The sequence below is a fragment of the Arachis stenosperma genome, chromosome 6, assembly GCF_014773155.1.
Source record: "Arachis stenosperma cultivar V10309 chromosome 6, arast.V10309.gnm1.PFL2, whole genome shotgun sequence".
Classification (NCBI taxonomy): Eukaryota; Viridiplantae; Streptophyta; class Magnoliopsida; order Fabales; family Fabaceae; genus Arachis; species Arachis stenosperma.
Window position 1 is genome coordinate 14,585,929 of NC_080382.1, and position 23,106 is coordinate 14,609,034.

The following is a 23,106-nucleotide window of genomic DNA, read 5'->3' on the forward strand; positions in this document are numbered from 1 at the left end:
AAAAATGCAATTTTAAAGTTATATTCTTTGAAATTTAACTTTAGGAACACATTATTCTGATTTAAAAAGTTTAGAACACATAGAGTGTATAGCAGTTTCTATAGAAAGGTTAAAAAACAAGAGGATGAGAAAAATCAGAGAGAACAGTAGAGTTAGCTGCTTTGATTTGACATGTTGCAGATTCAATCAAATTAGAATTCATAAATTCACAACTTGAAAATGAAACCATGAAAATCAAAGGAATTGTATAGCAAAAAGCACTGTGCACTAACAATCAAATCATATATTGATCAAATTTGTAAAGCTGAAAAAACAGAATAAGAAAAAAAAGGGTAGCTGGCGGAATTCTAAGAGGAATAGACAGAATAAGTGGAGAACAGGAGAGAAAGCTTATTTCCACGGCTATTTACAGTACAAGTGCGTTTATAAATTCATTACCGTTGGAGATAGTTAACTACTGGCACTGGCAGCAGCGGTTTCATACTTTGGATCCATTTGAAAAATTTTAAAAGTAATTTTTTTGAGTTTTTAATTTATGAAAAATAGTAGTATTAATATTTTTGGTGTAATTTTTAAAATTAAATTGCAGTTTTTTAAGAAGTTATTTAGGAGTTTATAGAGAAGTTAAAAAAATTGATTTTTCTTATAATATTATTATTTTTTATCACATTTCTAATTTCTATAAAATAAACATTTTTAAAACTAAAAATCTAAATACAAAATAACTTATTTATAAGCTACTTTTAATATAATCATTTATTGTTTAAGCTATTTTTTCAAAAGTAGTTTAATTAAACTGTTTACTCAAACTGAAAATTTGTTCACGAGGCCAAAGTTGTGTATTTAACTATTGGAAAATTCTATAATACCTCAAAATTTGTGACCAACAAACTTAAAAAGTGTGAGGTAAAAAAGTGGACATCACTATTTGTGTTTGTATAAAATAATTAAAAAATTAGGTATATGAAAACGAAAATAAATCCTTTCAATTTTTTTTAAGAATTGAGGGAGTAAAAATGTGAGAACATACCTTAACTATTTCTCCTTCATGAATCATATCTATTTTATTTTCCATCTCCATTAACTTTTTAACCTAAATAAAATAAAAATATCATATTTACCAATTAACATATTATTTTAAACTGTAATTTATTACATCTATACATCATTTATCATAATTTATATATATTATTTCAACATAGTAAGCATTATTGTTTGTATATGAATTGTATTTTTTTATAGCAATTTACATATATTACGAAAGAAGATATGTATGTAATAGATTTTATATTGATATAATTTTATAAATATGATTTTTTTTTTTAATTTTATCTAGGTGAAAAGGCTTTTTCATTATTACTTTTTAATTCTTTTCATTTCTCAAAATTATTCAAAATTATTGCCTATTATATATTACTAAGGGTAAAGTATACTTTTTGTCCCTAAAATTTGATAAAAGTTTTAAAAATACTCCTAAGTTTTATTTTGTTTTAATTTTGTCCCGAAAATTTTCGATTTACATCAAATATACTCCTGACGGCTAATTTTTCAAAAAATTTAAGACCGATTCAACAATAATTTCATAAGAACAAACATCAACATAAGCAAATCAAGCATAATTTTCATGCATTATTGTTAGATTGGTCTTAAATTATTTGAAAATTTAGCCGTCGAGGGTATATTTGATGCAAATCGAAAACTTCTGGAACAAAATTAAAATAAAATAAAACTTAGGGGTATTTTTAAAACTTTTGCTAAACTTTAGGGACAAAAAGTATACTTTACCCTATTACTAATTTTACAATTAAAATATGTCACATGCTACTCTTTCATGGCAATTAAAATCAAATTTTTTTCTTTCAAATTAAAGAGTTCTATCCTTTTTCTCTTTTTCTTTTTTTTTTTTTATCTCTCTCATTCTTTTACTCATTCTATCACTCTTATATACCATTATCAATGATTAATTACAAATTAAATAATCAAAATGTAAATCATAACATTCTTTAATGATAACTAAAATTAAATTAAAATTAAAATATATCTATAATATATTACTAATTTAACGACCAAAACATGTCACAACCCTCTCATTAAAATTAGAAAGAAATATTTTCTTCTTAAATTATTATATTACTAAATTTAACAATCAAAATATGTTACATAACACTTTCTCATTAAAATTGAGATAAAATATTTTTTTTTTAAATTAATAAACTCATTTCTTTTATCATCTTATCTACTTCTCCTCTTCTCTATTTTTTTTACTATTCTCACTCTATATATAACTTATAATTTATATTTTATATTATTAATTTACTAAATCAAAATGTGTTACGGAATATTCTTTCATTATAACTAAGTCAACTAGTGATTTTGCTTCTATTGATGCTCTGCCAGGCCAACAGAAATAAAAAAATTTGGACATGCAGCAACTAGTCAGCTACGACATTGTTTCCTGCTAGTCTTAGATGATTTGTGGAATGTCAAATGGGTTGAGCTGTGGGATTTAATTCAAGTAGGTGCCTAATGAAGTAAAATTCTAGTGACAACACACAGTCATAGGACCGCTTTCATATTGGGTACTTGTTCATACCCTGTCCCAATAGTAAAGGCCCAGGTCCAAACGAAAGGCCTAATCCAAAGAATTGAGCCTCACCCGGCACCGATCTTCGTCTTACGAAGTTGGTCACCACCACGACTTGCTCCAAAGAAGTCGGGACGAAGGTTAGCTGGCAGATAAGCGCTCATTCAAATGAGTAACTGCCCCTAAAATCTCTCTACCCACTTCCAGGAGCCATATCTCAACCTCCCTAAGATAAAGGGACGGTTATCCACCTAAAAAGGTGGCACTACTTCAACGGTGGTTATTGGTTCACCACTATAAATACACTGACACTCCTCAGGTATCACTAAGTCCCAATACTCTCTAGACCTGCTTACACTCTTGCTGACTTAGGCATTGGAGTGTCTTTGCAGGTACCACCCCCCATTCTTCCATGCACACAAGTCGGACGGAGGCCCCTAAAGTGCAGACCCACTCGAAGGCCTCCTCTTTCAAACGATTGGGCCAACCAACGCCATCCAATCCATTAATCTCCGGTTACTCATCGTAACATTGGCGCCGTTGCCGGGGACCCGAGAGATCAACCAATGATGGCGGACAGATCCCCCGAAGAGGGTCATGTAGAATCAGATTCTGACCAAGAGAATCTGGATACCGAAAACAACGATGCAGACCTGACCCTCCACCAGGGAACTAACGATCAGCATAGAGAAGGTACCTCCGGAGTCAAAAATCCGAAGGTGAATTCCTCAGAAGGGCGCGAAACGGAAAGAGATGGACCATCCCATGCAACTGAACTCATGGGATTAGTCCATGTCCACCAAAGTCGCCTAGAGCAGTTGGAACAGGAACGGGAGCGACAAAGGGAGACGGAAAAGAACCTAAAAGAGGAGATGGAACGACGAAAAGAGTTAGAAAGAAAACTCTTGAAGTTGGAATCCTCCCTCAAAGGCCGGAACTCCCGCGACGAACGAGAAGAGCCGCCCCTAGGAGGGGAGGATCCTTTCAGCGAGGACATAATGAGGGCAAAAGTTCCGAGGAACTTCAAAAGCCCCGACATGGACCTCTATGACGGAACCACGGATCCAAAGCATCACTTAAGCAATTTCAAAAGTCGGATGTACCTGGCTGATGCTTCCGACGCTACGCGATGCAAAGCTTTCTCGACCACCCTATCGAAAGCAGCGATGAAGTGGTTCGACAGCCTCCCTCCGAGGTCGGTCACCAGTTTTGAAGACCTCTCAAGGAAGTTTTTAATGAGATTCTCTATCCAGAAAGACAAAGTGAAATATGCGCCAAGCCTCCTGGGAATAAAACAGGAGGTCGGAGAATCCTTACGAGCCTATATGGAAAGGTTCAACAAAGCATGTTTAGAGATCCAAGACCTGCCCACCGAGGCAGTCATAATGGGGTTAGTCAATGGGCTTAGAGAAGGTCCCTTCTCACAGTCCATATCCAAAAGACATCCCATCTCTTTAAGTGATGTACAGGAAAGAGCTGAAAGGTACATCAACATGGAGGAGAATGCTAAGCTGAGAGATCCGAGTTGGCGACCTGGACACCTTCCCTCAGCAAAAGAGAGGGAGAGGGAGCCCAAGAAAAAAGAAGAGCTCGGTCTCGATAGACCAAGGAAATATCACTCTTATACTCCTCTAAAGGTTTCTATAGTGGATGTATACAGAGAAATTTGCAATACTGAAAGGCTGCCACCTCCCAGACCCATTAAAAATAAAAAAGGGGGGAGCCGCAGCGACTACTGTGAGTACCATAAAATATATGGTCACTCCACAAATGACTGTTACGACCTTAAAAATGTGATAGAAAAGCTGGCTAGAGAAGGTCGGCTTGACAGATATCTCACAGAAAGGTCGGACAGTCATGGAAAGAGAAAGCGAGACGATATGGATAGAAGAGACCCACCACCGCAGACTCCGGAGAGACATATCCATATGATCTCAGGGGGATTCGCGGGAGGGGGACTCACCAAGTCCTCTCGCAAAAGACACCTCAAGCGAGTCTACCAGGTCGGAGGAGAATCATCCGACCTCCCCACCATTTCATTCACAAGAGAAGATGGGCAAGGAATAATTCCTGGGCACGATGACCCAGTAGTAATCACGATGATCCTAGTCAATGCCCATCTCCACAAAATCCTAGTAGATCAAGGGAGCTCAGCGGACATCCTTTTCAAGCCCGCTTTTAACAAACTAGGGTTGGATGAGAAAGAATTAAGAGCCTACCCCGACACCTTGTACGGACTAGGCGACACACCAATAAGACCACTAGGATTTCTATCCTTACACACTACCTTTGGAAAAGGGGAAAAATCCAAAACTCTGAGTGTAGACTTCATAGTCATCGATGTAGGGTCAGCATATAATGCTTTAATCGGCAGAGCTACCCTTAATCGACTCGGAGCGGTGGTATCCACTCCCCACCTTTGTATGAAATTCCCGACCTCAGCGGGGATAGCAACGGTAAGGGGAGATCAGAAATTGGCAAGAAAATGCTACAATGAAAGCCTAAACCTTAGAGGAAAAGGCAGAGAAGTTCACACAATAGAGCTCGGTGGTGCAAGGGCTAGAGAAGAGCTGCGACCACAACCGGGAGGAAAAACCGAGGAGATACAGGTCGAAAAAAGAGGAAGGAAAAAATACTCACATAGGAGCCAACCTAGGGGAAACCCTAAAACAAGGATTGACTAAGCTCCTAAGAGACAACTCCGACCTCTTTGCCTGGAAGGCCTCCGATATGCCTGGGATAGACCCCGAGCTCATGTCCCACAAGCTCTCGGTCTACCCGGGGTCCCGACCTGTACAACAAAGAAGACGCAAGCTCGGCCCAGAACGAGCCCTAGTAATAGAAGAACAAGTACAGGCGCTCCTAGAAGCCGGCTTCATCAGAGAAGTCAAGTACCCAACATGGCTAGCCAATGTAGTGCTAGTCAAAAAACAAAATGGCAAATGGAGAATGTGTGTCGACTATACCGACTTAAATAAGGCATGTCCCAAGGACCCTTATCCACTACCAAGTATTGATACCCTAGTAGACTCCAGCTCGGGGTATCAATACTTGTCGGTAATGGACACCTACTCGGGGTATAACCAAATCCCAATGTATGAGCCAAACCAGGAGAAGACATCATTCATCACGCCCAGAGCTAATTTCTGCTACGTGGTCATGCCATTCGGATTGAAAAATACAGGGGCCACATATCAGAGGTTGATGAATAAGGTGTTCGCTTCCCACCTTGGGAGCCTAATGGAAGTATACGTCGACGACATGCTGGTGAAAACCAAGAAAGAAGTCGACCTCTTGTCAGACCTCTCACAAGTCTTTGACACCATAAGGTTACACGGGATGAGACTAAATCCCGCAAAGTGTGCCTTCGCGGTAGAGGCGGGAAAATTCCTGGGCTTTATGCTAACACAGAGAGGGATTGAAGCCAATCCAATAAGTGTAAAGCTATCCTGGAAATGAAGAGCCCGACTTGCTTAAGAGAGGTCCAATAGATGAACGGCCGACTTGCAGCCCTCTCCAGATTTTTGGCAGGATCAGCACTAAAATCCCTTCCACTATTTTCTCTATTAAGAAAGGGATGCCAGTTCGAATGGACTCCAGAATGCGAAGGGGCGTTCCAGGAGTTCAAAAGGTTCTTGAGCCAACCACCAATCCTAACCCGACCTATAGTCAGGGAGGACCTCGTCCTTTACTTGTCCGTAGCAGATAAAGCCATCGCATCAGCCCTAATAAGGGAGGACGAGGTCGGACAGCATCCAGTCTATTTTATCAGCAAAGTTCTACAGGGCCCCGAGCTAAGGTACCACAAACTAGAGAAGTTTGCCTACTCCTTAGTAATAGCCTCACGAAGGCTACGGCCTTACTTTCAAGCACATACCATAAAAGTCCGTACGAACCAACCCATGAAGTAAATCCTCCAAAAGACGGATGTTGCAGGGAGAATGGTTCAGTGGGCAATAGAGCTCTCGGAGTTCGACTTAAAGTACGAAACTCGGACAGCAATCAAAGCTCAATGCCTCGCCGACTTCATAGCTGAGTATGCAGGAGACCAAGAGGAAAAGCCAACTACATGGAAACTCTATGTAGATGGATCCTCAAACGGGGCAGGAAGCGGTGCCGGCATAATATTGGTAGATGAAAGGGAAACCCAAATAGAGGTCTCCCTCAAATTTCAATTCCCGGCTTCAAATAATCAGGCAGAGTATGAAGCCTTGATCGCTGGATTGAAGCTGACAGAAGAGGTCGGTGCAACAAAAGTGATGATACACAGCGACTCACAAGTGGTGACCTCCCAGATAAATTGAGAGTATCAGGCAAAAGACCCAAATATGAAGAAATACTTGGAAAAAACTCTGGAGCATCTAGGGCGCTTTGTGGAAACCGAGGTCAAACATATAACTCGGGATCTGAATAGCAGAGCAGACGCCCTATCCAAGTTAGCAAGTACCAAGCCAGGAGGGAATAACAGAAGCCTGATCCAGAAAACTCTCCAGGAACCCTCCGTGGTAAAGACAGAGGAAAAGCAGGTGATCCTTGAGGTAACCGGATTAAACCTCGGATGGATGAACCCCTTGGTCGAATACATGAAATTCGATATCCTCCCCAAGGAGGAAAAAGAGGCTAAGAAAATCCGAAGGGAAGCACAGCACTACACCTTGGTGAAAAATATTCTCTACAGAAGGGGGATATCAACACCATTGTTAAAGTGCGTACCGACCTCAAGAACCACCGAGGTATTAGAGGAAGTTCACAGTGGGATCTGCGAAAATAATGTCGGAGCAAGGTCACTAGCTAGGAAAGTAATCTGAGATGGATTCTATTGGCCGACCTTGCAGAAAGATGCCCAGGAATTTGTGAAAAAATGTCAACCATGCCAAATGCATGCAAATTTCCACGTGGCTCCCCCCGAGGAACTAATCAACATAACTTCCCCATGGCCCTTTGCAAAATGGGGGATGGACTTGTTAGGTCCTTTTCCCCAGGCCCCAGGGCAAGTCAAATACCTGATTGTGGGAATAGACTATTTCACAAAATGGATAGAAGCAGAACCATTAGCTTCCATCACAGCCCAGAGAAGTCGGAGGTTCCTCTACAAGAATATCATCACAAGATATGGGATACCATACTCCATCACTACAGATAACGGAACCCAGTTCACCGACTCTACCTTCAGAAGCCTGGTGGCCAGCATGAAGATCAAACACCAGTTCACCTCGGTGGAACATCCACAAGCAAATGGACAAGCCGAGGCAGCCAACAAAGTCATACTGGCAGGGCTGAAGAAAAGGCTACAAGATGCAAAAGGAGCCTGGCTTGAGGAGCTCCCACAAGTGCTATGGGCTTACAGGACAACCCCCCAATCCGCCACTGGAGAAACGCCCTTCCGACTAGTCTATGACGTAGAAGCCATGATACCAATAGAAATCAATGAACAAAGCCCAAGGGTGATTCTCCATGATGAGATCGGGAACATACAGGGGCACAAAGAGGAGCTCGATTTGCTCTCCGAAGTCCAAGAAGAAGCCCAAATAAGAGAAGCAGCGTTGAAGCAAAGGATGACTACAAGGTACAACAAAAAAGTCATTTGAAGAACATTCGCCCCGAATGACTTGGTCTTGATCAGAAACGACATTGGAGTCAACAAATCAGGGGAAGGAAAACTCGCTGCTAATTGGAAGGGACCATATAAAATCAATGAGGTCTTAGGAAAAGGTTATTATAAAGTGACCGATCTGAACGGCACCGAGTTACCGAGGTCGTGGCATGCTTGTAATATGAAAAGGTACTACAGTTAAAAGCGAACTCTACTCCCTGATGTACTCTTTTCCCAACTTCATGATTTTTTCCCAAAATCAAAGGGTTTTTTCTGGAGAAGGATTTTTAACGAGGCATCATAGTAGAGGCTAAGGGAAATAGGTTGTAAAAAACCCTTAGTAGCAATAAGGTACCTCCCCAATAAATAAAGATTTTTTTTCATTTTACAAATGTCTCTTATAAATTCCTTCTTGTTTTCTCTTTCTTTCTACGAAACGCGCCGACTTAAGCTCAACAAAAGGTGAAAATCCCATGAACCGACCTAGATGGTCGTCAGGATAAAACGACGAGGTACAAGTCAGTGTAAAGAGGTTATAAAAGTTGATCGTGATAAACTCAGAAACATTCTGACTCATAAGTTGAAATGAAAAACCGAGTAAAACAAAAACGAATCACAAAAGTAGCCTAAGTCATAAGAGCTCAATAAAACAAAGTTGAGTACAAGGAATAACCAAAAAGAGATAAAAAAAAAACCTAGGAGAAAAGCTTAAAAGCTGTCCTAAAAAATCTTTAAAACAAAAAGGTTTAGAAAGACAGACAAGTCAAAGAAAAAGGTTTTTTCAGAAAAGATCAAGGGGAAATTCGAAAAATCAAAATCAGAAAAGCATGCAACTCAAACCCTTATCCAAAAAAGGGCCCTTATCCAAAAAGGCATTTATTTTTTAACTTAAACCCTTAGTAAAAAGGGTATTTCTAATATTTTGTTTACGGCCCTAAGGGGCCAGAAGAAAATTGTTCAGTTGCCACCACCACCAACAAAACAAATAAAAGAGTTTTAAAAAGGGGAGACCCACAGGCCGGGCCCCCATATAGCCAACAAAATCATTTTTTCAGAGGAGTAGACGGATCACCACCAGGAAGAGTAGTCGGAGCAGCGTCAGGACCAGGGAGAGAGGCATCCATAGGAGATGGAGAGGAAGTCGGAGGAACCTTGGAAGAGCTCGGAGCGTCCTTTGGGCGAGGAGGGGACTCAATGATCCTCTGCCCCCGAGTCTTCAAATCTGACTCGGAAACGATCACGGGAGCAGGGGGATCAACTATGGCACCGTCGATGACGACTTTGTCAGGATCCAAAGGAGAAAGATCCAAGTCAGGAGCAATGACTCCGACTTGCTCCTTAAAAATCCTCCAAGCCTCCTCGGCCCCTTCAGCAATAGAGTCCTCCAACTCGGTATATGCATTCCGAGAATTCAGCAGATCCTTCCTCACAGACACAAGATCTTCAAATAAATTTTGGTAACTCTCCTGTGCTGTTTTCCTCAAGCCCACCTCCATGTTGCATTGGGCTTGCAACTTGCTCTCCTTCTCCCGAAGGCTATCTCTCTCCTCCCTCAGCTTGGCAACCTCCTCCTTCAACTCCCTCTCATGCTCTTGATATATAAGAAGCCTTCCTTCCAACTCCTCAACCTTCGAGGTTAACCCCAAAGAGCTGAGAGGAGTCTTCTAAAAAATATCCAAGAGTTTAGCACAAACCCCCGCCGCCCTGAGACTCTCCTCAGCCAGAGTGGTAAGGTGGTTCCGGACAGAAACATCATCCATACTTATACGAGCATGGGGGTAGATGTACTTTCGGACGAATGCAGGAGCATCCGCTTTAACCTCACCTTCAAAAGAAGAGCCAGACTCTAAAGTCTTGCGCTTCTTCTTCTTTGGCTCAGGAGAAGGTCGGGAGGAAGGGGGCGGCTGAGATGAAGCTGAAGAAGAAATCACAATGGGCTGAGAAGGAGTCCCCATGTTCCGGGGAGGAGGAGGAGGAGGAGAAATAATCGCCTTGGTACCACCAGTCCTGGCTCGAGACCTTGCCTTGGCCTCCTGGACTCTCTGGTAAGATTCATTCGAATTCTTCCTCGCCATATCTATAAAAGAAATAATTAGCAAAACAAGTCGGCAAACTTCAAGTCGGTAGATACAAGTCGGAAATAAAAAATATATAAAAAGGCTACCTAGTTGCGACCAGACAAAAGTCGGCGACCCCTGGAGAAATTTTTTAGTATCCAAGCATGGGGCCCTCCCCCACACTTCTCGGAGGAACCCCACAATGGCCGCCTCCACTTCGTCCAGGTCGTCCAGACCATATTTCTCACAGGGGGAAGCCTCCAACCAATACAGGGGAAAGCGAGGAGAAGAATTCTCATCCAAGAAAAAGGGGTGGTGACCCTCTACAGCTTGAACTTTGAAAAAATAATTTTTAAAGTCATGGAAGGATTCGTCAAAGAGGGTGAAAACTCTCCGACCTTGTATGGCTCGGAAAGACACCCACTGTTGCTTATTATTTAGCCCACTGAAGGGTTTGGTCATATGGAAAAGATAGAAAAAAATCTTCAGAGCGGTCGGAAACTCCAAAGCCTGGCTGATAAATTGATAAATTTTCAAAAAACCCCAAGAGTTGGGGTGAAGCTGAGTAGGGGCAACTCGGCAGTGACACAACACAGACATCTCAAAATCTGAAAATGGAAGAAAAATACCCAAACGGGTGACCATGCACTCATACATAAAGAAAAAATGAGGGGGCGCTTCATTGGCCATCCCAAAGCAAACCCGGTCTTCTGGACCCGGGACTACCAACTCATACTTCGGCTCATCCTCCTCAGAAGTACAAATTCTATGGCGAGTACGAAGGTGGGTGATAAACTCAGTATCGACCGAAGGTTCCTCCCCTAAGACTGTGATATCAACCCACTGGGAAAGAATATCTACGGAAGCCATTTCTTTTCTTAAAAAGGTGAGAAAAAACTTACAAGGGAAAAAGAAAAGAAAAATAAAAAAATACGGTCTCTAAAGGGGGGAATGCGGAACCAAACAGAAGTCTACAAACCAACCTATCTATCTACAAAATAAAGACATGCAAATAGAAAGCATGTTACAGAAGGAGAAAAAGCTAACCTTTATCTGAAAACGAGGTTGGAGGAAGTAAAAGCCTTCAAACACAAGAATGCAGCACGCACAAATGAAGAAGAAATTTGAAAAATCACAGAAACGAAACAACGAAAGAGAGGGAAAGTATTTATAAACACGTTAGGGGCATAATGGTAAAAACGGGCAGCCATTAATGGGTGCACTGTTACCAAGGTAATTAATACCTACGCGAACCTCTAACGGACACGACGTTCGATTAGACGTAACTGTGAAAATCAAAAGTCACGAAAAATCACGTCGGTTCCGCAAATCACGTCGGTTCCCTCATAGGTCGGCTACGACCCCGAGTAAAATACTCGAACCCAAATCTTGAAAAGAAATTGGGCTCGAGTAGGGGCACTGTTCATACCCTGGCCCAATAGTAAAGGCCCAGGTCCAAACGAAAGGCCTAATCCAAATGATTGAGCCTCACCCGGCACCGATCTTCGTCTTACGAAGTCGGTCACCACCACGACTTGCTCCAAAGAAGTCGGGACGAAGGTTAGCTGGCAGATAAGCACTCATTCAAATGAGTAACTGCCCCTAAAATCTCTCTACCCACTTCCAGGAGCCATATCTCAACCTCCCTAAGATAAAGGGACGGTTATCCACCTAAAAAGGTGGCACTACTTCAACGGTGGTTATTGGTTCACCACTATAAATACACTGACACCCATCAGGTATCACTAAGTTCTAATACTCTCTAGACCTGCTTACACTCTTGCTGACTTAGGCATTGGAGTGTCTTTGCAGGTACCACCCCCCATTCTTCTACGCACATAAGTCGGACGGAGGCCCCCAAAGTGCAGACTCACTCGAAGGCCTCCTCTTTCAAACAATTGGGCCAACCAATGCCATGCAATCCATTAATCTCCGATTACCTATCGTAACAGTACTCTTTCCTCCCACAATTTGGAATGCCTTTCTTTGCAAGATTCATTATGTTTGTTAGTTAAATGGGAAAAATATTCGAATTTGGTGACCTTGGGAAAAGAAATTGTGCAAAAATGCAAAGAAGTTCCTTTGGCAACAGAGACATGGAGGAGTAGTTAATATAAATTAAAATAAAATCAATTCATTTATTTCAGTCAAATCAAATAATCAATATAATTGTTTAGTTATAGTCAAAGTATTTAAATAAAATATTAAATAATTTAATATTTATTTCAATTAAATTAAATATATAATTAATTATAATATTTTTAAATATTATTAATCAAAATATATAAGACAAAAAAATCAATGCAAATTAAAGCAAAATCAATTCATTTATTTTAGTAAAAAAATTAATATAATTTATTAGATATAATTAATCTGATCAAATAAAATATTAAAAGAATATGCATGCTATTAATTAAAAAAATTTAATTCTAATAATATATAATAGATAATAGATACTTGCGAGTTAAGCTATCTAATAACATACATGCTATTATTTACTTTGAGGGTAATTTTAAGGTACAGATCACAAAAGGACAAAATTCATACAGATTTTAAAGATTTTTGCTTAAACTACACTTTTTATAAAACCACACTTTTAAAAAGCGTAATAACGAAAAGCGTCACCTAATGGAAAAAAGTAAATTAGAAGATTTAAGAGAAGAAATAATTAATCTATCAAAATTAATAGACCAAAAATTAATGATTTTAACTAATGTCAATTGCAATGACACCGAATTCCTAAAATCAATACAAAATGATTTTTCTCAAAATCTTTATTTTACTATAAGTTTTATTGAAGGTCTTCAAAAGCCCGAAAAAACTTATATTTCACATGGAGTTTCAAAAAGATGTTATCAGGGAGATAATTATCCCCATCTTCATCATACTTTTAATCCACAATTAAATTCTATAATAGATATGCTTGAAGAAATATTAGTTTCTCTAAAATTTCAGAAAAATAAAGAAAAGGAAGAACCTAATATGATAAATAAAATCGAACAGATTCTTGATAAACATTTCCAAAAAGATATTCCTAAGAAAAAAGAAGTCCAAAATAAAATTGATACAACAAATCTAAAGATTAGACCACCTTTAAAATTATGAATATTGATGAAAAATTAGAAGAAGTTACAATGCTTTTTAAACAATTAAAAATGGCTCAAGAAGACAATCTTATGGAACAAGGTTTTCAGATTAAAGAAGAACCAGAAATTTCTGAAAGAGAAGAATATGTTTTAGACTATTCAAGTGATGAAGAACCAGTACATCCAGTACAAGTAAAGGATGAAGCTGGAACATCTGGAAATAATAATCAAACCCAATTTAAATGGGAAACGGGTTTTGAAAATTATGCTTTCAAAAAAGGTTTTATAAGCAAAAATTCGAAATATACTAAAATACCATCTAAATACATTCCTAAAATTCAAGATCTAGAAGGAGAAAAAATGCTTGATCTAGATTGCAAAAGGAACGAAAAAGAAATTTTCGAAGATTGGATGAACTCTTTTCTATTAGAAGCTTATACGAACCCAAAATTAAATGAATTATCTGAAATGGATATCTGGAACTTCATAGGTTTCCACACTAAAGGAACCATAAGAAATTATATGTTATCAATAGATAATAAAATAATAGAAGAGTTAGCTGAAAAAACAACAGCTTATGATAGAATAGCACACATAATGAAGGTTCTATACAAAGAATTTTTTGGAAAAAATGTCATAAATCATAGAAAAGAAATTTCTGAAAAAGAGTATTTAGAGGCAAAAAATCATTTGGCCAATATTCAGATATTCGATCTTTGCTATATAGAATCCTATATCTGTGAATATAGAATATATTATTATAAATTAAAAGAAGAAGATAAAAATCATTATCTTAGCATGTATATCACAAAACTTCCATATCCTGCTAATGAAATTATTATGGGAAGGTTTATTAGAGAAATAAATAATAAAACAATTGAAAATAATTTCGGTGGAGCAACATTTGCTATAAGAGAGGAAATAAAAGAACGCTGTATGCAAGAAGCTACTCAAAAAAGATTTAATAATATAATTAGAATTTGTTGTCAAGATAACGAAGAAATTCCTCAAAAATATGGTTCTAATAAAAATATTCGGAAATATCATCCTTATAAAAATATCCAAAGAAAAAGAAAATATCACTTTAGAAAAAGAAAATATTATCCAAATTGGAGAAAAAAGAGATATTTTAGGGAAAGAAGTATCAATAAAAAACAAAAGAACTTTTGCCCAAATAAAAAAGAAAACTGTAAATGTTGGTATTGTCAAGAAGAAGGACATTATGCAAATGAATGTCCAAAAAAGAAGGATAAAAAAGACCTAACTAAACAACTGGAAGTTGCAAAAACTTGTTTTATGGAACCTCTAGAAGAATCTGATGATGAACTAAAATATATTTTTGAATATGTCTCAGAAACAGACTCAGAAACAAACTCAGGAACTGAGTAATAGCGCTACGTTTATTACTATAAAAATTACAGAAAAATTTATTAATGCCTTCATAGACACAGGGGCAACAAAATGCTTTGCAAGTTCAAATATAAGACTTAACTGGAAAAAATTAGAAAATCCACTAAGAATTAGAATAGCCGATAAATCTATACACAAAATTAATTTTAAAGCAGAAATGATTGAAGTCTTCATTCAAAATTACAGATTCATCATTCCATCTATATATAAATTAGAATCTGGAATAGATTTAATTATAGGAAATAATTTCCTAAAACTATATCACCCTTTTATCCAAGAATTAACATATATAGTTCTAAAAGCCCCATATGATTCCTCTCTAAATCAAAAGGCAAAATTAATAAAAATCCCAACTACTACTATAAATGAAATTTTAAAATTCAAAATATTTTCAATTCTAGAAGAATGTTATTTGAACCTATATTTCCAAATAAAAACTCCAAAAAATGACCTCGAAATTAAAATAGAAGAACTCTTAAATGAAGTTTGTGCTGAAAATCCTTTAGATATTAAAAATACAAACAGAGAATTAATAAGCATTAAGCTAAAAGTTCCTACAAGGGAAATAAATGTTCCAAATAGAATTCCCTATTCAGCTCGAGATAAGGAAGAATTTTCATCTGAATGCAAGGATCTTTTAGATAAAGGAATTATAAGATTAAGTAAAAGTCCTCATGCGGCCCCAGCCTTCTATGTTGAAAACAATAACGAAATTAAAAGAGGAAAGCGAAGAATGGTTATTAATTATAAAAAAATGAATGAAGCAACCATAGGTGATGCTCATAAGCTCCCAAGAAAGGATTCCATTCTAGAAAAGATCAAAGGAGCAACTTGGTTTTCATCGCTCGATGCAAAATCAGGATATTGGCAACTTCGTTTAGACGAAGAAACAAAGAAATTAACTGCCTTTACTTGTCCAACAAAAGAATCAACAGGAGTATTACTCTACGAATGGAATGTCCTACCATTTGGGCTAAAACAAGCTCCAGGTATTTATCAGAGATTTATGGAAGAAAATTTAAAAGATTTAAATGAATTTGTTCTAGTTTACATTGATGATATACTAATCTTTACAAAACAAGATAAAGAAGATCATCTTCAAAAATTACTAATTGTCTTAGAAAGATGTAAGGAAAAAGGTTTAATCCTTAGTAAAAAGAAAGCTAAACTAGCAAAACAAGAAATAGAATTTCTCGGATTAATTCTATCTACTGAAGGGAAGTTAAAACTTCAACCAAATGTTTTAGAAAAAGTAGATTTATTTCCTGATAAAATGGAAGATAGAAAACAATTGCAAAGATTTTTAGGATGCATAAATTATATTTCTGATCAAGGATTTTTAAAGAATATAACGGACTATACTAAAAACTTATTTTCAAAAATAAGTATAAAAAAGATTTGGAAATGGGAAGAAAAGGATAGCCTGCAGATTCAAAAAATTAAAGAACTTTGTAAAAATCTTCCAGAACTTTATATTCCAAAAGAAGATGACTATTTAATAGTAGAAACAGATGCTTCAGACAAGACCTGGTCAGGCTGTCTAAAAGCTAAAAAAGCTGAAAAAAGCTTGAACAAAGAAAAAGAATCACTAGATTCTAAACATTCCTCAAAGGAATTATTATGCAGATATATTTCTGGAACATTTACACCAACAGAACAGAGGTATACTACCCATGAAAAAGAAACTCTAGCAGCAATAAAAACTATTAAGAAATGGAGGATTGATCTACTTCCAAAGGAATTTACATTACGAACAGACTCAAGTTATTTAACAGGTTTTATTAGATATAATTTACAATCTGATTATAATCAGGGTCGTCTGGTAAGATGGCAAATGTTTTTATTACAATATCCGATAAAAATTGAGTACATTAAAGGAAATAAAAATATTATTGCAGATACATTGACTAGAGAATGGAGTTCATTGTCAACACAATGAATCAAGAAATCCAGAAGCTTGAACAAGAGCTTGAAAAGTGCAATCACTGTCAGCAGTTAAGAGCTCAAATTCAATCCATCAAGAAGGCCATGGAAGCCATAAAAGTAACCCAGCAGACAACATTACCTGCTTCAATGTTGACAACACCATCAGAGTTCAGCCAGCTAAGCGTGGTGGACCAACCAAAAATTGAAAAAATTTCTGAAAATAAAACTTTGGCAGAAATAATTAAAAAATCGACTCAGGACAAAAAATATTATGTCATCTATAATGGCCCAATGAAAGGAGTTTATGATGATTGGGCTAAAGCAGCCCCATTTACTCACCAACCCAGAACTATTCACAAAGGAGGATTCTTGACAATAGAAGAAGCTAAAGAATCCCTCAGAGAATATGAAGTGCTCCATCCAGAGCAAATTTTAAAAAGAGCAGAAAAAGCTCCAGTCCAAATCCAAAGAACAGCCCAAGCCCAAAGGACTGGACTAATGAAAAATATTCCTACAAGGGCCGAGATAAATGACAAGAAAAAGGTCTGCAGATCAAACTGTAGAGAAACCTTAAATCTGGTTCTAAACTGGACTCTAGACAAAAGAGCAATATTGGGATATTATCCCATTAACAAAGAACAGCTAACGAAGCTGGTAATCTTCCCAGAGGCTTCACCCTCTGATACATATCAGTTTTTCCAATACGGATTAATTGATACAATCCTAATTTTTGACAATTTAAATATCATTAAAGAATTTCCTGTAGGTTTTATAGATGCAGTGAAAAAATTTAAAAATATGATTGATACAAGAGAACCAAGGGATATATCCCTAAAATTTACAAGCAGTCAGCCAATCTTCAATGAAGAAGGAGAATGTCTGATCCCAGCATTCCAAGTAGTTTTCATGTCAGTCTTCCCCGGAGACTTTCAACCAATAGAACAAGTTCAAGATCTATCAATTTATAGCGACGAAGGAAGACTGGCCAGCACATTGGCAAGAGTCTTCGAGAGAGCCCAAAAAATAAACAAAGAATCCAGAACAAGAATAAACTACAAAAGCAGAAACACTCTAATTGTTTCTAGTAAGAAAAATCAAATTGAATCAAGAGAGATGAGACTCCTAGTGGATTTTGAATCAGCATTTTACAACTTCTTTGGATTACTGGAAAAGCTTCCTGAAGGGATAAGGAGGAATCTATGCCATTTACTAAAGGACAAAGAAGACCATAGGTGCCAGCTGTGCACCTCAGAAATGTCTGAAGAAAGCAACAATGCTGAAGACCCCACCCACGTGGGAAAAGAAGAGGATGAGGCATCTGAGTCATCCATCAACATTATTGTTGAATGACGTAAGAGCTTACGTCACAAAAGCACCAATAATGTAGTTGGTGCAAATTAAGTGCTCAGTGACGCATGCAATGACGTCACAAGAAGGGTAAGGTTGGGATTTGTCCATCAGACCCAACCATTATAAATAGAGTGCTAAGTTATTTGTTAGAGGCATCAGAAATCAGAAAGCAGGAAGCTTAGAGTACTCACAGGCCAGGAGGGCAAAGAGGAAGTAGCTGAGGCGATTCTGGAGTCTGATCCATTAGAAAAATAATTCTAAGAAATTCCCCTCTGGAATTAATTTGTAAAATCTCCCCTCTGGAGAACAAAACACATATTGTAAAATAGCAGTAAATAAAGAAGTTTATTCTCCAGAAAGGTACATCTTTATCCCAATCTTTTTAAGTTATGAATTATTTAGAAGATATAGAAATAACTGAAGAATCTAATTACTATAAGCTAACTGCTTTACTTGATAATGAAAAACAAGCTATTTTAAAAACGGAATTAGATCTTAAATCTAACGATAATTTTAATAAACAAAATCCTCTAAAAGAAATCTTTAATAGAAAAAATATAATATATTATGGAAAAATTCAGATTGAAACTCCAATAAAAATACAATCCGCAAATGGAGAACTTGAAATAGCCCTGATAAATGAACAAGATGTAAATAAACAAATTGGAAAAATTAAAGATCAACAAAAAAGATCTAAAATTGGATGGATTCATATTAGTACCATTCAAGTTTTAGTTAAATCCACATACATGAAAGGAATTAATTCTCCAATAAGTCTGGCAATCTGTGATAAAAGAATCACTAATCCTAGAGATCAAATAATTGGAATAATCCATGGTAACTTGGCAAATGTAAATATTAAATTCAATGCTCATATTGGATACGCTATTCCTCTATCAACCGAAAACCTCGGAAGATCCTTAAGTTTGGCTTATAAATTCCATAAGAAGGATTTAATGGAACAAAATGATGAACCATTTTCTATCACATATGCAATTAATTATGCGCTGACAAATAGTCATCATAGTATAGACTTCAAGGATAAAGAAAGAATTTATGTTGATGAACTATTTCAAAAGTTTGTAAAAACAGAAATTCCAAGAAATAAAGCTATTGAAAGCCCAGTTTTGTTATTAAAACAACCATCAAGAAATTCATTTTCATCATCTAGTTTTAGAATAAGAGAATCTAAAATTAACAGCCCTCTAAGTCTATCTCATTTAAAAATTGAAGAAAAAGATTCTGAAATAAAGGAATTAACAAAAAGAATTGAAAAGTTGAATGAAACTTTAAATAATAAATTATGACGATAAATAAAGAAGAAATATACGTGTCTTATCAAGATAAGAAACAAGAACTCTTTGAAAGAGAAAATCATTTGAAATATTTAAAGTTTTCTGAAATAAACCAAAGAGCTTTCAAAACTTTAGTATTATCTTATAATAATCTGAAAAAAGAAGTCGAAGAATTAGAAAAAATAATAGAATCTTTAGAAAATAACAATGAAGCTATGGCAGAAGATGCAGAAATTCTAATATGAAAGATTTTCAAAAAAGTCTTATTTCTTTAAAAACAATTAAAAGGAATATGAAAACAAGAATAATGGCTATATCTATAAAAATAAGAAATTTGACAACTGAATCTTCAGATTTAGAAATAGAAATCAAAAAGGTAAATAAAAAGATATTTAGAACAAGAAAATTAATACAACGTTTTAAAACTAAAAAATCAGTCAAAAATCTAAAAAAAATATTAAGAATAAACAAATTTATCGTGCTCGAAGATTGCATTATCTTCACATACAAAATATGATTGCATTACAAGCTTTTGAATCAAGAATACATGTTCAAAATATTCAAGTAATACAGCCTCTACAGGTTGAACCCCTAGAACAAGTACAAATTGAATCTGAACAAGAATTACAAGTATCTTTATCACCTTTACAAAATCCTATAATCTAAAAAGCATATAAAATGCCTGGTTTAGCAAATCAAACGATACAAGAATTAAAAAATGATTTAGTTTTTCAGAAAAGTCAAAAAAGATATTATGAAGTAAGATTACAGAATAGTAATATTTACACAAGAAATAGAGAAGAAGTAGAACAATTCTGTAAAAATTGTATAGAAAGCATATCAAGAGAAATAGAAAAATTGTTAAAAGAAATAGAAGATTTTAATAATGCAAACCCAACCCAAGAAAAATATTTCAAAAACCTGCATTGTCAAAAATTGGTATCAGAGCCAGAGTAACGAACAAAAGGGCAACACTCTCTATTAGCAACACTTTTAAAATGACACACTTTTCGCAAAAAGACAAAAAATCTGTAAAATCTGTACCGGAATACATCTTTACCATAGATGGACCCTTACTTTGATATCTAAGATTGATTGTGTAGCCTGGCTCACATTTCGAGCATTTTAGACTAGTATTTGGTCCTCTTGTATCAGAAACTATGGCGGAACCTGTCCCCTACCTTTGGCATCATGGAGAGACTGATAGCAGAACTTGCTTCACCTGAACTTGATGAAATCCGTTTGAAGGGCGGTTTTTCCGACGAGATGAATCAGTTGAAAGACACTCTTGTATTGGTCAAATCTGTGCTGCTGGATGCGGAGAGAAAGCAAGAAAATAACCGACCTCTGACGGTGTGGCTCAGGGAGTTGAAAAATGTCCTCTGCGATACTGACGACTTCCTTGATGATAGTCAAACCCAAGTAATACGCAATCATGTGGATAGAACCTCCAAGGTACAGCAATTCTTCACAACTTCTAATTCTATTGTTTTTCGCGTTAAGATGGCTCGAAAAATGAAGTCACTGAAGAAGAGACTAGACATGGTTGCAGCTGATACGAGTAAGTTCGCTCTAGAAGCAATTGATGTTGATAACCACGTTTCGCATAGGAGCAGGGAAACGACCTCTCCCGTTGTTGCAGATGTGAATGTAATAGGACGGGAGATTGATAAAGAATTTATCATAGACCTCCTAATGCAGCATAATCCTGAAGATGATGACGAACGTATCCCAGTTATTCCCATTGTGGGGACGGGAGGACTAGGAAAGACCACACTTGCTCAGCTTGTCTTCCGTGATGAGAGGGTAACTCAGTCTTTCCCATTGAAATTGTGGGTGTCTGTCTCTCTGGACTTTGATATCCAGCAATTGATTGTTAAGATCATCAACTCTGCGAGTCCTCATTTGCGCCAATTGAATTTAAAAGAATTGGACATGGAGCCTTTGATACGTCTCCTGAAAGATACGCTTGCTGGTCAAAAGTTCCTGCTTGTCTTGGACAATGTATGGAATGAAGATCGTGTTAAATGGATGGAGCTGAGATTTTTAATTGAAATGAGCAATAAAGGTGGTAAAATCCTGTTGACAACACGAGTTCTAAAGTTGCTTCTATGATGGGTAGTGTACCCGCTTACAAGCTACAACCTCTTTCCGAAGAGAACTCAATGTTTCTCTTTCTTGAATGTGCCTTCAGAAACAGGGAAGAGGAAATGGGTACTGTAGGTTGCCTGCTTCAATTTGCAAACTACTAAATTTGCAATCTTTGCTTCTTGATGGGTGCACAAAGCTTGAAGTATTGCCACAAGAATTTAGAAAATTGATCAATCTCCGATAATTGGGGATAACCACAAAGCAATCTGTTTTGCCAAAGAGTGACATTGCAAATCTGAGCTCTCTTGAATATTTATGTATTAAAAAATGTGACAAGCTGGAGTCCTTGTTTGTAGGGAGAAAGTTGCCTAATCTTCGAACTTTGGAGGTTGATAGTTGTGAGAGGTTGAAGTCTTTACCACTTAATGTTAACCATTTTCCTCAATTGGAGACTTTGGTAATCAACAAGTGTAGTGATTTGGAATTCTCTGAGGAAGTGCAGCACTCTACCCTGAGATTAAAAGTCCTTTATCTTCATTCTTTGCCACAGTTGGTGGAGACCTTGCCTAGTTGCTTTCAAGGATCGGCAAGCACATTAGAAGCTTTGGCTATTAAAGAGTGCAACAGGCTGGAGTCACTTCCTGAATGGCTGTCAACTCCAAGTTCATTGAAATCTCTTCAAATAACAAATTGTCCTAATTTGAAGTCTCTCCCCAGTGACCTTCATCGCCTAGCACTTAAAATCATTCCAAATCATTGCAAATCATTCCAAATTAGAGTCTCTAACTGACGAAAATGGTTGATTTTAGACTCTCACATTGACTAATATGCAACTTCCGAAGAGTAGGCAATTTTATCCCTGCACTTGATAACCCTTGGGGAAAAGAGAGAAAACAGCAAAACAACGCTTCAAGTGAAATGGCATTTGATCATAGCTTTCTTTTAAAACAGGCAAAATGTTATATGTCTTTTGCAGCAAATTCCAGATCTCTTTATTCCTTAGTGCTTCCCAGAATTCCTTTCTCTCTTGATGTTCCCTTTCCTCAAATTTTTGAAAGAGTAAGGTGCCCATCATCCTTGCCGCCGAAGGAGCTCCTCCACATTTCTTTCACAATCTCCATTCCTTGTCGCCAACAAATCTGGATGTTGCGTTTCTTTGTCCGTAAAAGCCCATTTACAAAACACAGGAAATAAATCCTCCAAAGAAAGACCCTTCAAATTGTGAGAGTAAATGGAATCCATCATGGAAGCAATTGCATAACTACGGGTTGTCACTAGGATCTTACTTCCTTCAGCACCCACTTGAATCAAATCCCTCAATTCAACTCATTTATTACGATTCTCATTCCATATATCATCTAAGACTAGTAGGAACTTCTGACCGCTAAGTTTAATTCTTAGCAAATTTGTCAATAGTTCCATTTCTAGTGCATTTAGATATCTAAGTCAACTTTAGATATCCAAGTCTTGAGGTCCATTGTTGCTTCGAGTCTTCAATTACTTGACCTAGACAACAATTGTCGGATTACTCACCTCGAAACGAAAATAAAAATACGTGAAAAAAGAAAGTCATTCCCACTTTCTTTTAGAAGAAAGTGTTCACATGTACACAATACTTTATGGTTCATTTATTGTTATTCTATGTACGGACCAAATTATTCCTCACAATAATTGTGTAAAGGACAAAAAGTGACATAAAATAATCATTTATTGG

The 23,106-nt window shown here is 36.9% G+C and overlaps 2 protein-coding genes across 2 annotated transcripts; both read left to right on the forward strand.

Annotated features, from left to right (window-relative positions):
• The first annotated feature begins 16,947 nt into the window (after positions 1 to 16,947).
• LOC130933721 (uncharacterized) lies at positions 16,948 to 18,006 on the forward strand. Its single transcript, XM_057863341.1, has one exon. It carries the CDS (start codon positions 16,948 to 16,950, stop codon positions 18,004 to 18,006), a length of 1,059 nt encoding a protein of 352 aa, XP_057719324.1.
• A 2,486-nt stretch (positions 18,007 to 20,492) lies between these two features.
• LOC130933722 (disease resistance protein RGA2-like) lies at positions 20,493 to 21,416 on the forward strand. The gene has a single exon (XM_057863342.1). It carries the CDS (start codon positions 20,493 to 20,495, stop codon positions 21,414 to 21,416), a length of 924 nt encoding a protein of 307 aa, XP_057719325.1.
• The last annotated feature ends 1,690 nt before the right edge of the window (positions 21,417 to 23,106 follow it).